At 46.6% G+C, this 23,550-nt stretch overlaps 2 protein-coding genes across 2 annotated transcripts in view; one reads left to right on the top strand and one right to left on the bottom strand.

The window, feature by feature from the left end:
- Positions 1–467: 467 nt before the first annotated feature.
- Positions 468–9,376, top strand: trappc14 (trafficking protein particle complex subunit 14; the record flags this gene model as incomplete). Its single annotated transcript, XM_083666800.1, has 10 exons — positions 468–1,080; positions 2,459–2,554; positions 2,668–2,797; positions 3,697–3,783; positions 5,527–5,647; positions 6,039–6,186; positions 6,785–7,019; positions 8,429–8,565; positions 8,729–8,928; positions 9,208–9,376. Exons 1-10 carry the CDS (start codon positions 607–609, stop codon positions 9,374–9,376), a joined length of 1,797 nt encoding a protein of 598 aa, XP_083522926.1. The 5' UTR covers positions 468–606.
- A 3,780-nt stretch (positions 9,377–13,156) lies between these two features.
- zanl (zonadhesin, like) overlaps positions 13,157–23,550 on the bottom strand; it is a gene marked incomplete at both ends in the record, with an annotated part of 35,362 nt that continues 24,968 nt past the window's right edge. Inside the window, 18 exons of the mRNA XM_083671774.1 lie at positions 13,157–13,163; positions 13,646–13,739; positions 14,190–14,333; positions 14,595–14,730; positions 15,416–15,618; positions 15,783–15,913; positions 16,128–16,289; positions 16,628–16,829; positions 17,246–17,375; positions 17,665–17,912; positions 18,239–18,383; positions 18,715–18,923; positions 19,066–19,337; positions 20,063–20,190; positions 20,399–20,563; positions 20,928–21,071; positions 21,411–21,508; positions 21,988–22,132. Of these exons, the coding sequence (XP_083527900.1) occupies positions 13,157–13,163; positions 13,646–13,739; positions 14,190–14,333; positions 14,595–14,730; positions 15,416–15,618; positions 15,783–15,913; positions 16,128–16,289; positions 16,628–16,829; positions 17,246–17,375; positions 17,665–17,912; positions 18,239–18,383; positions 18,715–18,923; positions 19,066–19,337; positions 20,063–20,190; positions 20,399–20,563; positions 20,928–21,071; positions 21,411–21,508; positions 21,988–22,132 (2,763 nt within the window). The remainder of the gene's footprint in view (positions 13,164–13,645; positions 13,740–14,189; positions 14,334–14,594; positions 14,731–15,415; positions 15,619–15,782; positions 15,914–16,127; positions 16,290–16,627; positions 16,830–17,245; positions 17,376–17,664; positions 17,913–18,238; positions 18,384–18,714; positions 18,924–19,065; positions 19,338–20,062; positions 20,191–20,398; positions 20,564–20,927; positions 21,072–21,410; positions 21,509–21,987; positions 22,133–23,550) is intronic.

Raw genomic sequence — 23,550 nt, 5'->3', positions numbered from 1 at the left:
ATTGTCCATTGGGCTAGTCTAGTCTCGATCCAACCGCTTAAAGGCCATCGATTAGAGGCCATTTCAATGAACACATGAAGAGCTGTAGAAAGCCTCTGTTGTAATATTGATCACATGTTCAAGCTTGCAATGATATTACAGAATTTCTACTGACAAGATTACATGATCTTATCTTATTTCACCATCAAGAGTAATGAATAATGCTTCGTTAAGATATATTATTTTTTTTGTCACAAAATAGGTTAATCCCCTGAATGATGAGGAGAGTCCTTTTATCAATTTAAAAAATATATATTTGTAGGCCTTTGAAACAGCCCTGAAACGTTGAGAGCTCAATTTATCGGTAATTGATTGCTACTGCCTAGTTTAAATATAACCCTCTCTGTCTCTGCCCTCGACTTGCTGTACTGCTTGCACTTGCACAGAGAAGAGTCGGTCGCAGGTCCAGCGGCCATACAATGGGCAAGGATGGACAAAATAATAATTCCAATTTAAATATTTGAAGTATCCTATTGACGCCGGATAACAAGGAGAAGGTTAACTCCGATCGGAGTCTTATTAGCTTGAATGCATTATTAGCCAGCTATAAATATAAGCTAGCTAGCCATGGTTGTGATGATGGAATCTCAATGCGAGTATTTTATGTATTTTCCTGCCGTTCCCATTTCGGACCTGTCCGACCCGGCAAAGTACAGAACTCTTCCCCGTCGCAGCCACCTTTATCTCGGCGAGACAGTACAATTCTTGCTCGTTCTGCGGTCCAGAGATGGAGCGTTGGGGACAAAGGGGAGTGCGGCAACTGACAGCAGTAGTCGGGCTTGGAGAGAGCTGGTAGGGTCCCTCTCCGCGGTGGCAAGTGTCTGCCCCGGCGAAAGCCGACAGCGATCACAGTTTCATCACGACTTCCAGGGCAGCTGCAGCGACGATGGTGCAGAAGAGGACACAGAGGGTGAATTTGCGTCTAATACAGCAAGGGGCAGGAGGGACTCCAGGAACCGGAGCTTCAGAGAGTGCAAGCCGCTTCTCATTCACAACAGCACGGGCAGTGATGGACGACAGTATCGGCGGGCACCTGTGCAGGTAACATTGGTGACAGTGACAGGTGCTGTCATAATTGAGAGGGAGATCGGGGACATAGCTAGGCCTACATGTCAACTGGCTTGGTAGTACGTGTACATCCCACCTGTAATATAGGAAGTGCTGACATTTCCTGAGTTGATAAGAAACTGAACTGCACTGCAGTAGCAGAAGTAAACCAAACCACATCACACACAGATCATTTTCAACTTCCTGCATGTGTTGACCAATGACAGACAGCTACAAGCCAGAAGTAAACGCGACAGCTTTTTTTTTTTTTTTGCCTAGGTGCACATGTTTCTAGCACTGTTACGCGAAAGCTAGAATTCAGCGAGTCCTGCAACGCTCTTTAGGTTTGTCTGAACTTGACATTGAGAGGCCCTTGCTGGAGAGCTTGTGAAAATATTTGTTCGCACTTGCTTGTCATTCAGCTATGCGGTACAGACATGTCTTTATGTTACTTGACAGGAAATTCATACCACCTCATCCACACAAACTACCCTTGGGCAGTTCATAGGATAATAACACATCACACAGAATGAGTGTACACAGCACATTAATATGATTATTTGTTATTGCACATTTACATTTGCCCTACACTTTATCCTATGTAGCCTATAGTAAAGGATCCGTCTGCTCTGAAGCAGAGATGTTGTATTTAGGCTTAAAGTCTGACGATCATATTTGACCATTGCACTGGTGATGCAGAGTGGGCAGCATCATGGGCTCGGCAGACACAGCAGGTGTTTAATATGACTCACATCCGTATTCATATATCAGTGCAAACAGACTGTAGGAATGTTCTTCATCCACACATCCTTATATAAATCCTTCTCTGTTCCCTTTGTGAATACATTGTTTACATAACCTCTCTCTCTCTCTCTCTCTCTCTCTCTCTCACACACACAACATGTTTACTGTCTTGTTTATTTATGTATTAATTTATGTATTCTGTTCCCTTTGTGAATCCCTTGTTTACATAATCTCTCTCTCTCTCTCTCTCTCTATTTCTCTCTCTCTCTCTCTCTCTCTCCTTTCCGCCCTCCTTCCATCCCTCCCTCGCCATCCCTCATTGTTCATAATAGTATTTTTGTCTCCCCCTCCCCTCACCCCTCTCTATTTCTGAATCTCGTTCCCATTGTTTATAATAGAATATCTCAGCCCCCCTCTCCCCTCCATCTCTTGTCCTCACCCCTCACCCCCCAAGTCTCCTAGTCTGCATCTCTTGACCTCCTTCTTCATAACAGTATGCCCACCTCTCCCTAACCTCCCTGCCAAACAGTGTAGCTCTGCCCCACTCTCTCCATTCCTCTCTTCTTCTGTCCATATTTTTCCCTCCTTCTTCCTAACAGTGTGTTTGTGTCTCCTCCCTCTCTACCAGTGTCCTCTGGACGAACCGGTGATACTCAGCGATGAGGTCATCTTCCCTCTGACCGTCTCTCTGGACAAACTCCCCGTCAACACTCTCAAGGTCAAGGTGAAGGAGGAAACCTGCATGTGTGTGTGAGAGAGAGAGTGACTGACCGACTGACCCATCCATCCATCCATCCATAAAGGTGTCTAATCCTTCTCTCCATTGTGCTGTCCCAGGTCATAGTGACAGTGTGGAAGCAGGAGGAGGAGAAGGCTGAGGTCAGGGAGCACGGCTACCTTACCATCCTGCAGATCAGGAGTCCCACACACACCTTCAGGCAGGACCTCAACACCTTCAAAGCCCAGGGTTAGACACACACACTTTATCCTATTTATTGTCCTCCACAATGAAATCGGGGAGGGGACTATGATTCAGTCTCTGTCCGTTCGTATGCCACACGCTTTACCTCCGACTTGGGTGAATGAAAGATATGTCTTGCCATAGAGATTGTTTAGGAGTTTTGAGGTGATGCCGGTTCATCATTAAAAACGTCATAATAGGGTGCAAAGTGGAGAGCGTAGTCTAATGCAATAGACATATAGCATATACCTAACACATTTTGGAATAACATTTTGAGAAATCAATGCAAAGCTGTAAGAAGCAAGACTGCTAATGAATGAATGCAGCTGTAGGAGTGTCGCCTAACGCAGTAGGCCTATAGCCTAACGAATTTCAAAATTGATTGGCCATGGGGGACAACATATTTACTGTCTTGTTTATTTATGTATTCTGTTCCCTTTGTTAACCCCTTTCTTTCTTTTTTTTTTTTTTTTTTTACATAATCTCTCTCTCTCCTTTGCACCCTCACTCCATCCTTCCATCCCTCCCTTCTCCCATCCCTCATTGTCCATAATAGTATTTCTGTCTCCCCCTCCCCTCACCCCTCTATATTTCTGTATCTCTTGTCTCCATTTTTTATTATCGAATATCTCTGCCCCCCTCCCCCGTCCATTTCTTGTCCTCATTAACTCTGTTAATTTATTCTAAACAAATACGTATATAAATACATAAATAAAATAAATAAATGCATTACTCAATTTGTTACCAGCTCAGTCAGTATATAACTGAGTTTCCAAGGAAACTAACTGTCCTCTCCAATGGCATGTTGTCTTATCTATTGTGATTGTGAGTGATAAAGACAACCCATGACTGTATATAACAATTAATTAATGTCTTTCTCTCTGTCTCTCCCCCTCTCTCCACAGTCAGCACCACGTTGACTGTTCTTCCACCTCCTGCTGTGAAATGTCAACAGATGACTGTTTCTGGGAAGCACCTGACAGTTCTCAAAGGTGGGAACGCAGACAAACAAACACTGTTACATTGTTGCACCTTGGGCCATAGCTTTCCCTTGACAGGTCTATGGAAAAACAAGAGAGTCCCTGCACTCAGCCTGGTATTCATGGTCAGACAATTTTGGCTACTTGTAAAATAGGCTACAAATGAGGTTTGGGTCATAGATTTTGTAAAAAAACAAGCATACTGTATGACAAGTTGGTGACTAGGCAGTAGTTTCCCATGTTATCTAAATGAGGCAAAAGGGGGTGTGAAACAGAATTAGAATTATGTGCTGTTATGTGTGCACTATTGCACGATGGACTCCCAACCCTTTATCAGGGAGGTTCACAGTCATTGGTCATACTTGGCTGTTCTCCCTTCACACTTAGTTAACCCTGGGTGGAGCTCTGCTATTGTTAACCCCAGAGTCTGTCTGGAGAGAAGCTGCTCAACGTTATGGACTTGCTCTAAAGATTCTTCATGGACAGATGGAGAGCTGACAAAGTCGTAATTCTATGCTCAATGCTGACACCTCATTGAAGGAGGATCTACTGTAGGTCCAATGCACTGGGTCTTAGTCTGGTAAGCCCTTCTGTGAAGCTGGGCCAAGAGCATTGGCCTCCTGGTGAACAAAGCAAGGCTTTGGTGGTTGAAGGAAGGAAGGCTTAGTCCGTCGGTCCCTGATCACAGAGGTTCTAACTTAGTCCCAAATTCCGGGCTAAGCTTGAAAAAACCCTGTGATGTGTGAAAATCCTTTTAATTCAGTGGGAATTAATCAACAAGGATAATCGCTCTCCGTCTTGTAGTACTTCCACCGACCCCTGCGTGATGGTCACACAGCAATGGCTTGTGGGTAAATGCGTAGCCAGCACGCACATGTTGAACATTTCTAAAGCCCTGGTGGAAGGGTGCCAAGTGGAGAGTCATGGTCGATACGGGCTGAAAGCAAGGCCCTGATCTGGTGGTCATGAGGCATGTTAACAAGGTCTTGGTGGCTTAAACAGTAACAGAGGCTTCTATGCCTTTTATTGCAGCATTGAGCATGAGCGAAGGCTTAAATCCTAGACCCCCCTTAGTTCTCCTTAAGGCCTGACATCCCTTTGAAAAAAAGGTCTCTTTTGGGGTCTCTTTTAGGCAGATGTTAATGTGTGTGTGCTTCATTTTGTGCGTGTGTGTGCATGCATGCATGTCTATTATGTGTATATAAGTGTCTGTTGTTTATGTGTGTGTGTGTGCACCCGTGCATGTGTTTGTACTGTGTTGTGTGTGTCTATTGTGTGCGCTTCTCTTCAGATAGGGTCAAGGTTAACAAAAGCAGAACTCCACCCAGTGTGTTAACTAAAGGTGAAGGGAGCTAAGTATGATGAATGATTGAGACCCTCCCTAATAGGAATTTTATCAGTTGGGAGGCACACATGTTCAAGTACTTAGTTATACAATAGCACATACATCTAGTAGCACACACATGTATACATGACATATACAGGACATTGGCTCCCTCGAAGGAAGGATTTTGCAGATAAGTAGGTATACATAGAGCACCCTTTGAAATGGCCCTGAAGTTGACAATAATGTATTGTCTTTGCATGGGATGTGGATGTTGTTAGCTAGTCGGGGGTTCTGTATGTTGCCTTTATAAATAATGTATGAACAGTGTATGTATATAAATAGTCTCCTGTGGGAGTGACACAATTGTTTCAGAGACAATGGCACCATGGCATCAACCATTATTTGTGTCCTACCTCACCCCCCTCCAGTGTTGAACTCCAGTTCCCAGGAGGAGGTGTGTGTGCGTGAGGTGAGGATCCTGCCTAACCTCAACTCCTCCTACCTTCCCATGATGCCTGACGGCTCTGTGCTGCTCATGGACAACGTCTGGTAATGGGCATTTTTTATTTAACTTCATTTGATTCGACACAAGTGTACAAGACTGTACTTGTATAAGGAGTCACAAAATACAAAATGTATGGTAAAGTAACCTCCAATCGAGAAGTACTCCCCGCACTCTCATCTCCCTCCCTAGTCGAGATGCTAGTCTGTTACTAGTTTCTAGTTAAGCCAACTCCTTGATCACTGTGGACCCCAGGAAGAGTAGCTGTTGATGATGTAACAGCTGATGGGAATCTGAATAAACTAATTGTTATTCCCAACAACAACCAGGACCTGGCTACAGCAGCATTCCAGTCCATCCAGATTACTTCTTTCAACTTAAACAGTGGACCCGCGTTTGTAACCATGGTGATGTTCTGACTGTGCTCCCGGTCCGCAGCCACCAATCAGCGGAGGTTGCCATGGCATCGTTCTACAGGATGGAGAGCGAGGCCTCTCGCCTTCCCAGCATGCTCAGCGCCCTGGAGGAACAGAACTTCCTTTTTCAGCTGCAGCTCAGCGACCAGCCGGAGGAAGACTCCAACGAGGTGAAACAAGAGAGGGATGGAGGGATGGACGGGAAGAGAGGAAGTGGGAGGTGAAGAGAGAGAGAGAGAGAGAGGGAGGAAGGGGGGGGGGGTTATATTAAAGCAGAATTTTACCCTGCAATCCAGTGGATTTGTTGTTTTCATTATTCAGTAGTGGATACATTCACAAAAAAATAATGCTTTAAAACAACCTCTGAGTCAAGATATGTCTCTTTGAATGCCCTCATCAGTCCTAATGTTCCATATTGCCCATTTGATTAAATTCCTACAACTCCCAAGATTCCCCTCTCCCTTCCACGTGAGGTCCAGCACGTGCTGCTCTCTGGAAGTCACTGGCATAGTAGAGCAGGGTCGGAGTGACGTATTTTAACGCGCTATGAGACTTTTTTAGGAAGTAAACACAGACCTTGTGATTTGATAGCTTTGATACAGCTTATGTGTTCTGTGCTCTAGGGTCTGTAGAGTCCCCTGGTGGCAGTCCTACAGTGCACCCTTAAGCTGCCCTTCATCAGAGTAGTGTGATAGTACTGTAGAGACTAGTGTCTAGTTTATAGTGCATCATGTGATACTCATACTGTATGGTTATGGTGTTCTCTAGGGTCTGGAGATTCCCCTAGTGGCAGTGCTCCAGTGGTCCACCCCTAAGCTGCCCTTTACCAGGTATATCTCCACCCACTACTCCCTGCCCAGCGTCCGCCTGGACCGACCCCGTCTGGTCATGACTGCATCCTGTCCCAGCGCCGTGAGGTCACAGGAACACTTTCGGGTCAAGTACACCCTCCTCAACAACCTGCAAGACTTCCTGGCTGTCCGGCTGGTCTGGACCCCCGAGGGTGAGGGCAAAGACAGAGAAAGGGAGGGACAGAGACAGAGAGAAAGGGAGGGACAGAGACAGAGAGAAAGGGAGGGACAGAGACAGAGAGAAAGGGAGGGACAGAGACAGAGAGAAAGGGAGGGAGAGAGAAAGGGAGGGACAGAGACAGAGAGAAAGGGAGGGACAGAGACAGAGAGAAAGGGAGGGACAGAGACAGAGAGAAAGGGAGGGACAGAGACAGAGAGAGAAAGAGAGATAAGGGAACTAAAAGAACATAAGAAGGAGAGAATGTTACAGGGAGAGGTAGACAGGGAGATGATGTCATCAAGGGTTAGGGTTAGGATAAGGGTGTGGATAGGATTACATGTTTACTAGCATACTCCCCATCCCCATTGGGACATTAGACAACATAGAATTACATATAATACCATGATACATGATATGAGGGTGTGGGTATGATCAAATGCATGGCTATAGGCTGACCTCAACAGTGGTGTGCGTGCATATGTATATGTGTGTGTGTGTGTGTGTGTGTGCGTGCGTGCGTGCGTGTGTGTCTGGCTAACTTAGCCTGCCAGATGGTTGTGAGGTAAGTGTCCAGGGAGACGGACGGAAGCTCCTGAATACATACTGGAGATGTGATAAAAGACAGAGAGAGAGATGAGGGGAGGAGGGAGGGGAGGAGGGAGGGAGATACAGAGAGAGAGATGAGGGGAGGAGGGAGGGAGATACAGAGAGAGAGATGAGGGGAGGAGGGAGGGAGGGAGATACAGAGAGAGAGATGAGGGGAGGAGGGAGGGAGGGAGATACAGAGAGAGAGATGAGGGGAGGGAGGGAGGGAGGGAGATACAGAGAGAGAGATGAGGGGAGGAGGGAGGGGAGGAGGGAGGGAGATACAGAGAGAGAGATGAGGGGAGGAGGGAGGGAGGGAGATACAGAGAGAGAGATGAGGGGAGGAGGGAGGGAGGGAGGGAGATACAGAGAGAGAGATGAGGGGAGGAGGGAGGGAGGGAGATACAGAGAGAGAGATGAGGGGAGGGAGGGAGGGAGATACAGAGGGAGAGATGAGGGGAGGAGGGAGGGAGGGAGATACAGAGGGAAAGAAATATAGAGGGCATTTACAGAGAGAGAGAAAAGCGATACAGACAAACAGATGTGTCTAAAAAAAACGGAAAAAAACAAGCAAACAGATGTGTCTCTCCAGTGATGTAAATCCCATCTAAGCTTCAGAGATCTGGTGAAACAAAGCCACAACTACACAACAGAGGAACAGGGTCTGTTTATATTGCTCTCTCTTCAGTTCAACACCACCCTATAAGTAGGCTCTATCCTACCCTTGTGTATGTATTTACTCCACTGTATGTATTCCACTACCTCTCTTTCCACCCCCCCCCCCCCCCCCCCCCCCCCCTACACACACACACACAGGGCGAGGTCGTCAGGAGGATCCGTCCGTCAGTGCCGTGGTGTGTCACACTCCTCTCAACATCCTGGGTCAGTGTCGTAAGGGAAGCACTCTCTCCTTCACGGTGGCCTTCCAGATCCTCAGAGCTGGCCTCTTTGAGGTAGGTACAATGTCCTACTAGTGTATGTGCGTGCGTGTGTGTGTAAAGAATGAAGAAAAAAGCATTTCTGTGAGTTTGTGTACATGAGTAGCCTACACACACACACACACACTGATGTCTTTGCTTTTGCCATTGCATTTCCCTCCCCCCCCCCCTTCCACAGCTGAGCCAGCACATGAAGCTGAAGCTGCAGTTCACAGCGTCGGTGTCCAACCCCCCCGGGGAGGCCAGACCCCTGTCCCTGTCCCTATCCAGGAAGAACAGCCCCTCCAGCCCTGCAGTCAGAGACCTGCTGGAGAGACAGAGCCTGGGCCGCTCTCAGAGCTTCTCACACCTGCAGCCCTCCAGGTCCCTCCTCATTAGGTACACACGCACGCACACACACACACACACACACACACACACACACACACACACACACACACACTTGCACCCACACATACACACACACACACACACACACACACACACACACACACCATGGCAACCCACCAACAGTTCTCACGCTTACACCCCACGCTCTTCTAGGCTTGCATATAGTAAAGTATGTACAGTACTGTGTGTGTGTGTGTGTGTGTGTGTGTGTGTGTGTGTGTGTGTGTGTGTCTAACTGTGTGTGTGTGTGTGTGTTTGGTATTTCAGGACAGGCAGTGTGATGGAGCGCCGTGCCATAACCCCTCCGGTGGGGTCCCCAGTGGGCCGACCCCTCTACCTCCCCCCGGACCGCTCTGTCCTCTCCCTGGACAAGATTGCAAAGAGAGAGTGTAAGGTTCTGGTGCTGGAGCCTGTCAGAGACGCAGAGACACGATGAGGGGGTGGGGGGAGTGATGGAGAGAGAGAGAGAGAGGGAGGGAAGGGATGGAGAGAGTTGGGGAGGAGTTGATACTATGGAGGATATTTCTCATCGAGCCAGAACATTTCCTATGTTTGGGATCAGCCATGCTAGAATAATGACTGACAAACAGACAACCAGAACCAACTGAATGTCTGTCACAACCTGTATCATTTCAACACACTGGAAAAGTTAGAATCTGTCTCAAGTGTTTTTCCTAAGCTTCAAACCTTTTGTTTACTTGCGTTTCGTTTTTTATTTAATTTTAATGTAATGCTGTAATTGTTGATATGTAAATACTAGATGTGAAGGTTTCAAAGCTTTGGATCAGGATTAAGAGCAGAACGTTGCAGTAATGTTGGAACAGCTTCTCTGAAGGCTATTTGTTTACCTTGCTGGTATACTCTGTTTAACTGCCAATTATCTCTGACTTGTTCTACATAAACTATGTACTTGATATCAAATGTTTTAGGCTAGTTTCCTGGACCCAGATTAAGCCTAGTCCTGGACTGAAGACCGTGTTCAATAGAGGATCTTCATTGAAAATGCTTACTAGCCTAGGAGTAGGCTTCATCTGTCTGGGATCACAGGGGGAGACATTGAGTTCTGTTGCATTGTGGGGCACTGAGCTTCATACTGGTTGTGTTATGTTGTCATGGTGTACTGTACATGTGTACTGTAGCACACTGACAACACTGTCTTTACACTGGGTTTGATATTTCTTATGACATTTTTAGTTTATGCTAACATGTATTTGTCAGATTTTTTTCTCGTTTTGATTTCATTTTGTGTCAGCCTTACTGTGGCTTGAAAGTCTTCTAATTTTCAAACACACTCCATAGTACACATAGTCTTGGTCACTCCATAGTACACATAGTCCTGCTCACTCCATAGTACACATAATCCTGCTCACTCCGTAGTACACATAGTCCTGCACACTCCATAGTACACACACAAAGTACACACACGCAGGCTTCTGTCCAAACATCCCTCATTCCCTTGAGTTGTTACAGTGTTGGGCGGATGCCACAGTGGCATTTGCTGTGAGTAGAAGTTGCCTGCTGGCAGAGATCTCGGGTCAGCTTACCCTCCCTCTCTCCATCCCTCCCTCTTTCCATCCATCACTCCCTCTCTCCCTCCCCTGCCCCCCTCCCTCCCTCCCTCCCTCCCTCCCTTAGCTTACCCTCCCTCCCCTAATCCTTCACAACTAACCTTAGCTTGGCGTTTAGGGGCAACTTCATCCCACTTGGCGTTCGCTGTCCATACGATACTCATTCCAATCGACAGCATGACATTTTCACGCTGTCCCTCCCTCTCTCGTGCATAAATACACACGCATGCACACACGCATGCGCACACACACACACACACACACACACACACACACACACACACACACACACACAGCCTGTTAGCCTTAGCGAAGGGGCGATTTGAATAAGTCATGCTATGTTTCTTTCTTGGTCACATTCACATTTAAGCCATGTGACAAGCTCTTGATGACTCTTGACAGACATGTCATTGGCTCTCTGTTTTATGGCCATTGTACAGTACACATATGATATACTGTAACATCCACAACAATGTATTTCAATGTCCTACTACTACTACCTACTTGACTTTGATGAGGTTTGTTTTCCTTGTGCCTCAACCTACCGTCACACACCGTAGATGTCCTTGCATGGGGAAAGTTATGGCAGAAAGCCTTTGATTGTATAGGTTGATACGTTGCTGTCGTTATGCCTTTTATACTTGATGTGGATTTAGTTGTGGATTCAAATCCAGATTAGGTGCTTTAGAGGTAGAGACACTGTTTGTTTTTGAATGTTTACATTTGTGCTGAGAACATCGAACAATGGTTGTATGTCTGTGTGTGTGTTTGTACAAAAGTACTGTAAGTACAAAGTTGCATTGGTTTTATGCGTCTGAATGAGCCTAAACACTGGATATATTTTCATATATCATATTGTCATATCGTCATTATAGTGTATCTAATTTCATCATCCATTGACCAATTGCAATGAGCCTCTCTGGCTCTCAAGTTAATGAAAATTGGCATTTCAAACAATCTGAACAAAAATGTGACTTTGTGTGTATGTATCTACTGAGTAATACTATGACTTGACCTGGAGGTTCTGGACCCTACCTGCCTGTACTGGGTGTTCATATGCTGGCGTCATGTGGACCGGCACACTCCAGCCACCAACCACCTCATCTTTCAGAAGAAGCAGAAAAGCCGGTGCACTCAACTGTGTAAAAACTGTATATCTGTGGAAATGGGGTACAGAGTATACAAGGTGCTCTTTGAATAGTGTAGATAACTATCACTTGGAGAACAGAGAGGGAAACCAGATGCCACTTTGCAATCGCAAAACACTGCGTTGCATGTGAGGCTTAGCCTACGTGTCCAGCTCGAGGCACTCTCGAATGATTTGTCATTTGTTTCTCTTTATACAAGAGTAGAGCATTCAAGAGCAGAGGAGGCATCTGTTGATTCTGTTTGACTGTCTTATATATCTGCATCCTGGACATTTATCTGAAAGTAACAACATTGTTTGCTTGTTTAGTTTTCATTTGACCCTACCATGAGACACTTGAGAGGAGCATGTACAAGTTAATTCATAGAGGTTGTGTTATATTGCTTTTGTTCCTTTTATGTATTTATGTTCTTTACCTGGAAACAACAAAGTCATTCCAATTCCTATTCCAGTGTTCCCACAGAAGCGGAGCACTTGAGTAACAAAGTTACTTCATCCATTAATTTCACATTAGACTGAAAATAGTTTATTGTTTGTTAGTGCTCTGACCACAGTAACTCACACAATAGGATCGTTTATGTATATGTTGTCTTATTTTAACTGCCATTGTTGTGTTAAGCACTTTATTTTTAATGTATCATTCAGTGTCCTTGGGAAACACAACCAAGGAATACAGTTCACTGTTCTCTTCTGTATTGTGTCACCTGCTGTGATGTCATCACTGGCCTTATTTCTGGTCTTGGTTTGGTTGCCTTGAATCAAATACATGTGGGTTGAAAAAAAAGTGTTGACTTTGTAACAAAAGTGTTGCTAAAATGTGTTTTTTGTCATTCATTTTTGTTGCACTCTTGCAAAATAAATAAATGCAATCAGGAAGGTCTGTGTTGTATTTTGTGTGTTGTGTGTTGTGTGTTGTGTGTGTTGTGTGTTGTGTGTTGTATTTTGTGTGTTGTGTGTTGTGTGTTTTGTGTGTTGTGTGTTGTATTTTGTGTGTTGTGTGTTGTGTGTTGTATTTTGTGTGTGTGTGTGTTTGCATACAGTAGTGTAAGAAAGGAAGACTTTGCTTGCAGCAATATAATTTATTCGTTTCAAAAAAGAGTTTTCTCTTAAGTATACAGTAGGCATTTCATCACACTTTTCCCTGAATTACATGACTCATCTCCTACCAAAATTACAACAATAAAAGCTTCAATAAGTTAATGAAAGAAAATAAACATAATAACATAATATGATAACAGTATGGGGACAAATGTTAACATTGAGGTGGCAATATATTCTGATTTGAGTTCATGTAGGCTTTCTTTCTCTTAACAGTAGGTCACTGTTATAAAAGGTTAAAATCTAATTGGTTGTGTGTGTGTGTGTGTGTGTGTGTGTGTGTGTGTGTGTGTGTCTTCTGTACATCCATACACCAGTAAACATGAAACACTAGTCTCTCTCTTCCTCTCATCATAAATGAGTCACCTTCTCCTCTTTCTTAAGGTCATGCACCTTATAGTACTTAACACCTGGAAACAGATGATAGAGAGAGGAGAGAGAGCGGAGAGAGCAGAGGACAGAGAGAGAGAGAGAGATGTAAGATTTGCATTGTGGTTGACAAAAATATGTGCAAAATAAGATTACAATGATTATAGTGGCTATAATAATGTTTTAGTAGTCTGACTTGATTGTACAGTATTTTTCGATGAGGTCAGACTGAGACAGACACTTACTTGACCCCATTTGAAGCTTGTCTGCCTCGCTCATCTCCTTTGTTCTGCTGCTGTAATGACATGGACTTAGAGTTAGGATTCATTAACACACACACACACACACACACACACACACACACACACACACACACACACACACACACACACACACACACACACACAATGACATGGACCTATAGTTAGGATTCATTCTGATTTGAAGAATGAACATACAGTGAAGTGTGTAGTGTGTCTTTAGGGTACAATAGGTGTGTCGAGACAGTAATAGCTGGACTTACTTTGCCCTGCGTTTGTAGCAACACACACCCATCAGCACAATGAGGATGAAACCCAGAGGCACCAGGACCGCTATGAGGATGATCGTCTGCTTATCTGTGGAGAGAGACAGATACACAACACACTCTTACCACACACATCAACACGAGCTTGTCTGATCAATCACAGGACAGAATGAGTAGACAAGACTGCACTATCTTCCCCAATATCATCTTGTTAGGTTTAGAGAGAGTTTAGAGGCTTAGATAGGTGTATCAAAAAGATTTCTAGGCTTAGATAGCTGTATAGGAAAACCAATATTGTCAATGAAAAGCCTAATTATCCAATCATCTTTATCAATTATCTTCCACTTCTTTTGCTTTCTGTGGTTTTGTTACTAATTTACTCAGGAAAAGGAGCACCACAAAGCTGCTCAGCCTGGCTGAAACTGAGTACCAAGAGAGGTAGTCTTTTTGGACCTCAGATTCCCTTTGTTTATGTTTCTAAACATGCTTCAAGGTGAGGGGGAGAATTTGATGCAGTATACAATAAGGCCCAGTGACGTACCCAGTCCACCACTGGTCTCTGTCTTCTCCACCTCACACAGACTGCCCTCAAAGCCCTCTGCACACACACAAGTGAAGCCTGAGTCTCCTGAGGCCACGGAGCAGCTCCCTCCATTCAAACAGGGGTTGCTCAGACACGCACTCTCTGAGAGGGAGAGAGAGAGAGAGAAGGAGGGAGGGAGGGAGGGAGAGAATGAGGGAGGGAGACAGAGTTACTCAAACAGTTACTATGATAGGCAATTACAGTACCAGTTTTATTTCTCATATACTGTTACTATTGCAACTGTACTGTGTGTACTGTTCAAATGCATGCATAGAGGACACACACACACACACACACACACACACACACACACACACACACACACACACACACACACACACACACACACACACACACACTCACTTTCATAGCAGTCACGTTTGGTCTCATAGATGGTGCAGACATGTGTGCTGGCACAAGTCTTGGGGTGGCACACAGCACCTGTGGTGGTACACTCACAAGCCTGCGCACAGTCCTCTGTCACAAACTTCTCCGTCAGCTACAGAGAGAGGGGGTGGAGGTGAGAGAGAGAGAGAGAGAGAGAGAGAGAGAGAGAGAAATGAGAGAGAGGAGGAAAGAAATAAAGGGAGAGAGAGAGAAGAAAGAGAGAGAGAGTGTTATACACACTGCACCATACAAGCCAAATCACCAGTGATAGCTGGGAGTAGAACCAGTGGGCAGATAGAACTCTTCTTAGAAGTGATGTAACTGTTATTCAACCTACTTCACATATCCAAGTCCTCAGATTCAGTCCTCTTAAACCTGGGCCAAAAATATCTGATGCACAACCCACTATTTAGGCAAACACTGTTTGTAAGTAACCTCTTTATTCCAGTTCACTGTCTTTCTGCTTCCCATCAAACAACAAACAACTGTAACACCAGACTAAAGCTATGGTCCAGCCAGACTTTGAGGTGTGCTTGATTATGCTCGGAGCTGCTTATAGTTTTAGGACTATTCCATATGTTCCATTGTATCTTTATACACTACAGGGTCAACCGGAACCGTACTGTGCTGTCTCAGATATTTTCTTTTCACACTGTCCTCTACTGCTGTTAGACCAACCAGGGTGGATGTGTAACCATGACAGCCTAGCACAGCTCAGCTTGGCTCAGCTCAGTTCTGTAGTGTGAATTAGGGAAACATACAGGTGTGGGTACAGCCTCTGGAGAGGACGGACTTACAGGGTAGTATCTGGTCAGGAAGGTGCAGCCACACTGGGTGTAGGGCACACAGCTGTCCCCGCTCATGGCGAACCCAGGGGCGCACTGGCACCCCTCCTCACAGGCCGTGAGGTCACACTCAGAGGGCGAGGCCAGGTCGGCACAGGAGGCGGGGCAAGGGGACATGCATGTAGAGTAGGTGCTGTTGGCTACACAGCTCATCACTGGAGAGAGAGAGAGGGGGGGGGGGGGGGGGGGGGTTAGACACTCACACACACAGACAGACAACTGTACTGCATTGGTATGTGTGTGTGTGTGTGTGTGTGTGTGTGTGCATGCATGCTTGCATATGTGTGTGTAAACATCTCTGTAGTAGTGTGTGTCTTACCACAGCTGAGCTGTTGTCTCCAGGCTCCCAGAGTGACTCCAGCCTCCTGGCAGGCCTGGGCGTACACATCGTAGCTGTCACACCTCAGATCTGGACTGCCCTGCTCCTCACACAGGTCAAACAAACAGTCCCTGAAACACACACACACACACACACACACACACACACACACACACACACGACACATGAGTCTGTTAGTTGAAGATACAGCAAGGAGTCAAGGATAACGCATGCACATATCTAAACACACATTATCTTAACACACACACACACACACACACACACACACACACACACACACATACTTGACTGAGAATCTAATGTGTCTGTGGGTAAAGTACTCACTCCTGGAAGGTCTTGGGCGGTAGAGTAGCGTGGCAGGCAGCGAAGGGACCAGTGGAGTCTGACAGAGCTCCACACTGTCTGTTCCCATTCAACTCATTGAGCTGGGCCTGGGAGCAGCCTGACGTCTCAAAGCCTGAGTCTGGCTCTGTCTCCGCTTCACGCCTGGGGGGAGGGGGGAGGGGGGTTGGAGGAGGAAGAGGTAGAATAATAAAGTGAGAGCGAAAGTACAACAAAAGAGAGGAAAAGTTGGCTGAGGAAAAGGTGCTTAAGGCTTACACATATACTTCACACCTACATGCACACACACACACACACACACACACACACACACACACACACACACACACACACACAGAGATGTGGAGGGACAGAAAGTGATTTATAGTGATAATTAGGCTACTATGTACAGTTATGTCATTCTCCTAAACAACAAATTATGAGTTTATCATGTGTTATTGATATGTTATGCATACATGTATGTTTGTTTGGTTCTGTCTCACCTGTGCAGGTGTACCCTCTGGGGCAGGTCGGAGGTAGTTGGCCCCGCCCCCTGCCTGTCCGTCACTCTCCAGCTGTCTCCGAACTCATCCAGGTTCCGTGTGACCGTTCCGTCTGGTTTCATGTAGTCGTTCCTGGAGGACCCGTCGTAGTTCCCACACAGACCCCTCACAACGTTCCTGTAGGTACTGGGCAATACCACCTCTGAGAGAGGGATAGGGGGAAGGAGAGAGGGAGAGAGATGGAGAAAGACAGTGAAGGGGAGAGAGAGGGAAGGATAGAGGGAGAGAGAGGGAAGAAGAGGGAGAGAGAGAGAGAGAGAAAGAGAGAGAGAGAGAGAGAGAGAGAGAGAGACAGAGACAGAGAGAGAGAAAAGGGAAATGGGGGAAGTGGGGAAGGGAGAGAATGTATCAGTTTAACGAGCATCCCTTCCCTGTTCCATAGTTCCATAGTAGAGGCCATGGTGTTGTTTTCCTGCATCTAATGAAGTCCCAGTAACACTGGTATGTAGACCACCAGATGTGGAGATCCTTTATTGCTTTCCCATAAAAGATCCATCTATGTAGTTGTTATGAGTGAACATGGCTTCTGTAGTGTGTTCCCCCCCCCCCCCCCCTCACCTCCGTGACTCTTGCCGTCGAAGCGCACCGTCAGCCCGAAGTCGGTGGTGAGCTGGACATTCTTGGAGTTCATGGTGATGGTGATGCCGTCCTCCGGACTGAGAGGGGGTGAAACACGCTCCCCGTTCACCTGCACAGGAGAGAGAGAGACGTTTCTCTTGTAACCAACCAATGCTGAAAGCCACAACCCATTGTTCAGCCATTGCTAAAAAGGCTCCATTTAGGACACAGTGTCTGAATATGACTATTACGTCTATTTTTCTATGAATGCCACAACATTCATAGAAAAATGGCACCACAATGTTAATTTCCTCATGTATGCCAACGGCCCAGTACGATTCATGTATCCTTCTCCCTCCCTCCCTCCCTCCCTCCCCCCCCCCCCCCCCTCCCTCCCTCCCTCCCTCCATCCAACTCACCAGTATTTTCTTCTTCTGCTGGAAGCGGACATTAACCCCGTACACGTCGATGAACATCTCGTCCAGGAAGGAGATGCGGCGGTTGCCCCCGCGGCGGATGTTCTTTCCCCGCACCTTGAGGTCAGTGAGGGAGGAGGGCAGGTTGTGGCCCTGGGTTAGGACGTAGGTGTAGGGACCCTGATAGTGGTGGGTGAACCTGTCAAAGGTACGGTAGTGAGGGTCTCCGGAAACACTGCACTTATCGAACCCTGGAGAGGGGGGGGGGGGGGGGGGGGCATGAAGAGAGAAGAGAGAGGGAGAGATTGTTTGTGTTTAGAGATAGCTTTATGGATCACAGATACAGTATGACCTGTATAACTATGGATTATTAACATACATGTTTTTTAATATTCAGCAAGAGAAGCAAACTGTTCCCTGTTTCGGCTCTGAAGTATTCAACCAATCAAAGTGAAGCAACATGGTGTTTAGTTACTTATATCTACTTATGGTATTCAGGGTAGGACAGGTAGCATGGCAGCAAACACAAAGGGGTTGAATTGGGGGGGAATATTAGGGGCTAGATTTGGACACTCACTCTCAGCTTTACAGTAGAGCTCTCCGTTCTTGTCCAGGGTGCACACAGATTTGTCGTCACACTCATAGTCCATACAGGTGATGCTGCCCCCTAGGTTACAGGTGCATCTGTCTTCACAGTGGTCTGTCACCCACGAGTCTCCCACCTGGAACGCACACACATGCACAATTGAACCACTGTTGAATTGTGTTTACTTTGATTGTTTTCGGATAGCTGAATCCACACTAGTGTGTGTGTGGGTGTGTATGTGTGTGTTTGTTTCCATGGATCAACACCTTGTTGTGGTGGAAAGGCTTGCGTGCCCCGATGAACCCGAGAGCATAGCTGATGCTAAGATGCTATGCTCCTGGTAGGGTCACCCATGGCGGTAAGGTCAAAGCCTGATTGACATCATCCTTGACTACGAGGGACTACCAAGGAGGTGTGTGTGTGTGTGTGTGTGTGTGTGTGAGTGTGTGTGAGTCGGTCAGACTCACATCATGGTACTCTCTGTCCTCGTCCAGACAGCCACACTTGTCCAGACGGACACACTTCCCGTCGCTGAGGACGAAGCCTGCGTTACACTGACAGCCCTCCACACAAGTGGTAGATGGCAGGTGGCAGAAGATGGGGAAGAGGTCGGAGCAGGTGGGGGGGCAGGGGAGGCTGCAGTCTGAGTAGTGGCTATCGGGAGGGCAGGGCAGGGCTGGGGAGGGGAGAGAAGAGAGAGGGGTTATGATACATCGGTACACATTGCACATCTCACACTTTAACACATTGGTGACTCCCTCCTTCTCTCCCTCCTTCCTCCTCTCCCCCACCCTCCCCCTCTCCCTCCCCTCTCTTACGACAGAAGGTGTTGTTCCTCCAGCTGATGGTGACTCCAGCGCTCTGGCAGGCTTGGGCATAGGCCTCCACGTTGTCACACAGCGTGGCCTGCATACCGTCGTACTCGCACATGTCGTACACGCAGTTCCCCAGGAAGGCCTCCGGGGGCAGCAGAGAATGGCATGGCTTGAAGTGGTCGGACAGGATGATGTTAGAACACTGGGCCTCGAACTCCTTCTCTTCTTCTGGGGTGCAGTCCGGGTGAACGTTGGGACGCTGGTCTGGTTGGCAACTGAGGGATGATGGCAAGTGTTAGAGGGATGGGAGAAAGAGATAGATAGAGAGAGAGCGCGCACGCGAGAGAGAGAGAGAGAGAGAGAGAGAGAGAGAGAGAGAGAGAGAGAGGCCAAATATGTAATGTCCCCTTTCAATATGATCAGGATGATCAATGACCCGTAACCAGCTATAGTATGTAAACTGTTTTCATTCATTCTGTTTTCATTCGTTTTCATTCGTATAGACAGTGAACAGGTGAACTAGCAGGTGAACTAGCTCAGCACAGTGGTGTGGTGTATTATTGATGAACTAGAGTCTAAAACATTCATGACTGAAGGGGGAGGCAGATGCTTGGCTGGGGGATGTTGACGGTGGAGCTGTCGAGGGGGGGGGGGGGGGGGGGGTACACTGCAGTGTGTATATATGTCAAATGCTTTCATGTATTTGAGCTTTGCTTGATAAAAGTTGCTTGGTACAATGTAACCAATGGAATAATCCAAAAAGGTGCAAACTGCTAAATAAAATCCACCTCAAATACCTTTACCTCAGTAATCTACATACTATATTGTATTGGACCTATGTATGTTGTGTTTGGTCAGGTGTAGTAGAGTAAGAGGTCTTCATTATGTGTGTGTGTGTGCGTGTGTGTGTGTGTGTGTGTGTGTGTGTGTGTGTGTACATGTGTGTGTGTGGAGGGAGGAGATCATTATGTGATGCCATAGGGGGAGAGGGATGACTGACCCTGGGTCACTGTCTCCCTCAGATTTCCAGCTGTTCCCCAGCTCCATCACATCCTTCGCTGGCTGACCATCTGGCATCAGGTTGTCATCTGAGGCGTTCATGTTGTAGTTCCCACACATACCACACACCTGGAGGGAGGAGGGGGGGGGGAGGGTCAGGTGTCAGAGCTGTGATAGAGCTGTGATTTCTCGTAAGTCATTGAAGTCAATGGCAATGGATACACATGTGGAAGTTTGGACTGGGCTATGTGTGAATAACTTATATGTACAATAGAATAGAATAGAGAAGCATCATCATCGTCAACATCATCATCATCATCATCACTAGTCCCAGTACCTTGTTGAAGTATTCTCCAGGGATGGTAATCTCCAGATGATGGACTCCGTCAAACTTCACATTCAGACCAAAGTCTGTGTCCAGCATGCTGTAGACCCCGCTACTCAGGACCCTTGCCCCGGCAACTGCGATGTCCAGAGGGGTCTTTACCCTGCGTCCATTCAACTAAACGCAGCAGGAGAGAAGGGTAGAGGGGGGGGGGGGAGTTAATAGGGGGAAGGGCAGGAGAGGGGGAGGGGCAGGGTTAGTAATGGTCAATAATCCGTTATGACATTAGGGTGGTGGTTTCTCAATACATAGTAATGGCTGCTCTTAAAACTCATTAAGCTACATTTATGAAAAAAAGGTGTCAATCAAACACTGGTATGGATGTCCACCCCTTCCTCCCCTCATTCCCCCTTTCTTGCCTCCATCCCCCAGTTCCTTCCTCTATCACCCCCTTCATCCCTTTGTCTTCCCTTCCTCCCTCCATCCCCCCTTTCCTGCCTCCATCCCTCCCTCCCTCCCTCTATCCCTCCCTCCTCCTCACCAGGACTCTGCGGCTCTTCATGAGGGTGATGTTGGCGTTGGGGAGGAAGATGTCGATCTGTTTGACGTAGGAGGCTTCTGGTTGGCCGCGCTCCTCATTCTTCGCCACGATACGGAAGGGCGTAACCTTGGTGGAGTTACACATCTGGAGATGGAGGGAGAGAGAGAGGGATGAGTTAGAGGGAGAGAGAGAGAGAGAGGGAGAGAGAGAGAGTGAGAGAGAGAAAGTATGAGTCAGAGGAATGGTAGGAGAGGGAAAGAGACAGAGATGGGTTAGGGGATGGAGGGTGGGAAAGAGAGGGATGAGTTAGAGGGATGGAGAAAGAGAGAAAGAAAGAGAGTTGGTGGCAGGGAAGGAAGAAGAGAGAAGGAGAGATGTGTGAAGGGATTAAACAGGGAAAAGGGGTGTGTTGGAAAGAATAAAGAGGGAGGGAAGGATGGAGGGAGGGAGGGAGAACTATGAAGAGAGGACAGAGGTACACACCTCAACCAGGGTGTAGGTGCAGGTGCCCATGAAGGTGTGCATGACGCCATCAAAGGTGTAGTAGTGGGGGTCGCCAGCCACGTGACACACACCCAAGCCTAGGGACACACACGATCACAGTTAATTAGCTGTTTGGGCTAAGTTCCCTCAGACCTAAATATCACTGTCAATGCAACAGAATACGCTGGTAATGTGGAATGTCACTGGAAACAGACATTCAGTGTTGCTAAACTGACATGAAAATGGAAATATTTGTTGCCATTATGTTGCCTTCCCCATCATCCCAGACACAGAGACAGTGTTAAACTGTGCAGGTTAGAAGATTTATTTTCACAAATCGGTTTTTAGCTATATTAGTGACTGGTCACAGTTACATATATAGATATATATTATATTAGACAACACATGTCACTTTACCAGCATATAGATTAAAGAATTCCATTTGAATCACTTACAAATGAGGACACAGATATGTTTAATGTACTGTATGGCTTTGATCAAAATATGATGTAGAAATGTAGAATGTAGATAGGATGATGAAGCGTATAGAAAAGGTGTTTGTGGGCATGTCCTTTACCTGTTGAGTGACAGCCCAGCTGTCCCTCCAGCACCTTGCACTCCTGGGCAGGGCTACACTGCCAAGGCTCACAGGTGATGTTGTTGCCCTGGTTACACATACAACGCTCCGAACAGTCCAGCTCTGTGAACCAGCTGTCTCCCACCTGAGTTACACACACACATACACACACACACACACACACACACACACACACACACACACACACACACACACACAGGTACACATAAAAATATGAGCAAGCATCGATAATCAGAGAACCTACTGTTTTTATCATGTACGTAGTAAGAGTACATTCTATGGTACGTGTATGTACTGTTTGTAAGTTAATTTAATCTTGTTAAAAATTGTTGTTGGTAGTATTTTTTATCTAGTTTTATCTAGTTTCTATTGAAAGCAATCTGTTTGAAGTCAATCTCCAGTGGGATGGGCTGAAAGTATTCTGCAAGGGATTTAAGTGTCTAGTCACCTTGGACTACATCTAAATACATTTGGAGTGAGGGGTGAAACATCTGTTTGTTAACTGATCGTTGGCTAAACGGACGCAGGTCTCTGGTTTATCAGCTCTTTCCCTCCCTTGTTGATATTCTAAAACTGGTCACATCCAAGTAGGCAACCACTTGCCCTCTCGATCCTACCCCCCCCCCTTCTCCAATCCATTTCCAAAGACCTCCTTTTTACATTTACATTTATGACATTTAGCAGATGCCTTTATCCAAAGCGACTTACAACAAATACATTTGTTTAAGTAAGTGAATCATCTATCCAACAGTCATCATAAGACAAAGTAATCAATTCTCACACCAGGGGCCATTGGCAGTCATAATGCCAGAAGGCAGTTTTTTATTTTATTTTATTATTTTTTTAAATTATTTATTAACAGTGGGGGTGAAGAGGTCCGCTGCATTCGACACAGTAAACCACCTGATCTTTCTCTCCACCCTCTCAGAATTGGGCATCTCTGGCTCTGCACTCTCCTGGTTTGCATTCTACGTGGCCGATCGCTCTTACCAGGTTACGTGGAGAGGATCGCTGTCCTCTCCACGAGCCCTCACCACTGGGGTCCCCCAGGGCTCCGTCCTAGGGCCCTTACTGTTCTCCCTCTATACCAAATCTCTTGGCTGGGTAATTTCCTCACATGGTTTCACCTACCACAGCTACGCAGATGACACTCAACTCTTTCTCTCTTTCCCCCCCTCTGACTCACAGGTGGCAACGCGTGTCTTGCAGACATTTCTGCTTGGATGTCAGCCCACCACCTCAAGCTCAACCTTATCAAGACTGAGCTGCTCTTCCTCCCTGGGAAAGCCTGCCCTCTCCATGACTTCTCCCAGACAGCCAAGAGTCTTGGGGTGATCCTTGATAACCACTAATCCTGTGCGGCGAACATTACAGCGACAGCACGTCCATTCCTCACAAGAGAAGCAGGACAACTCTTGGTCCAGACACTTGTGATCTCCCGCCTTGGCTATTGCAATGCACTCTTTGCCGGGGTCCTCGCCTCTGCCATCAGGCCTCTGCAGCTCATCCAGAATGCTGCCCCCCATCTGGTGTTCAATCTCC

This window comes from Argentina silus (assembly GCF_951799395.1).
Source record: "Argentina silus genome assembly, chromosome: 1".
Lineage (NCBI taxonomy): Eukaryota > Metazoa > Chordata > Actinopteri > Argentiniformes > Argentinidae > Argentina > Argentina silus.
The sequence above is the reverse complement of the archived record's forward strand: the minus strand, read 5'-3'. Positions and strand labels throughout refer to the sequence as shown.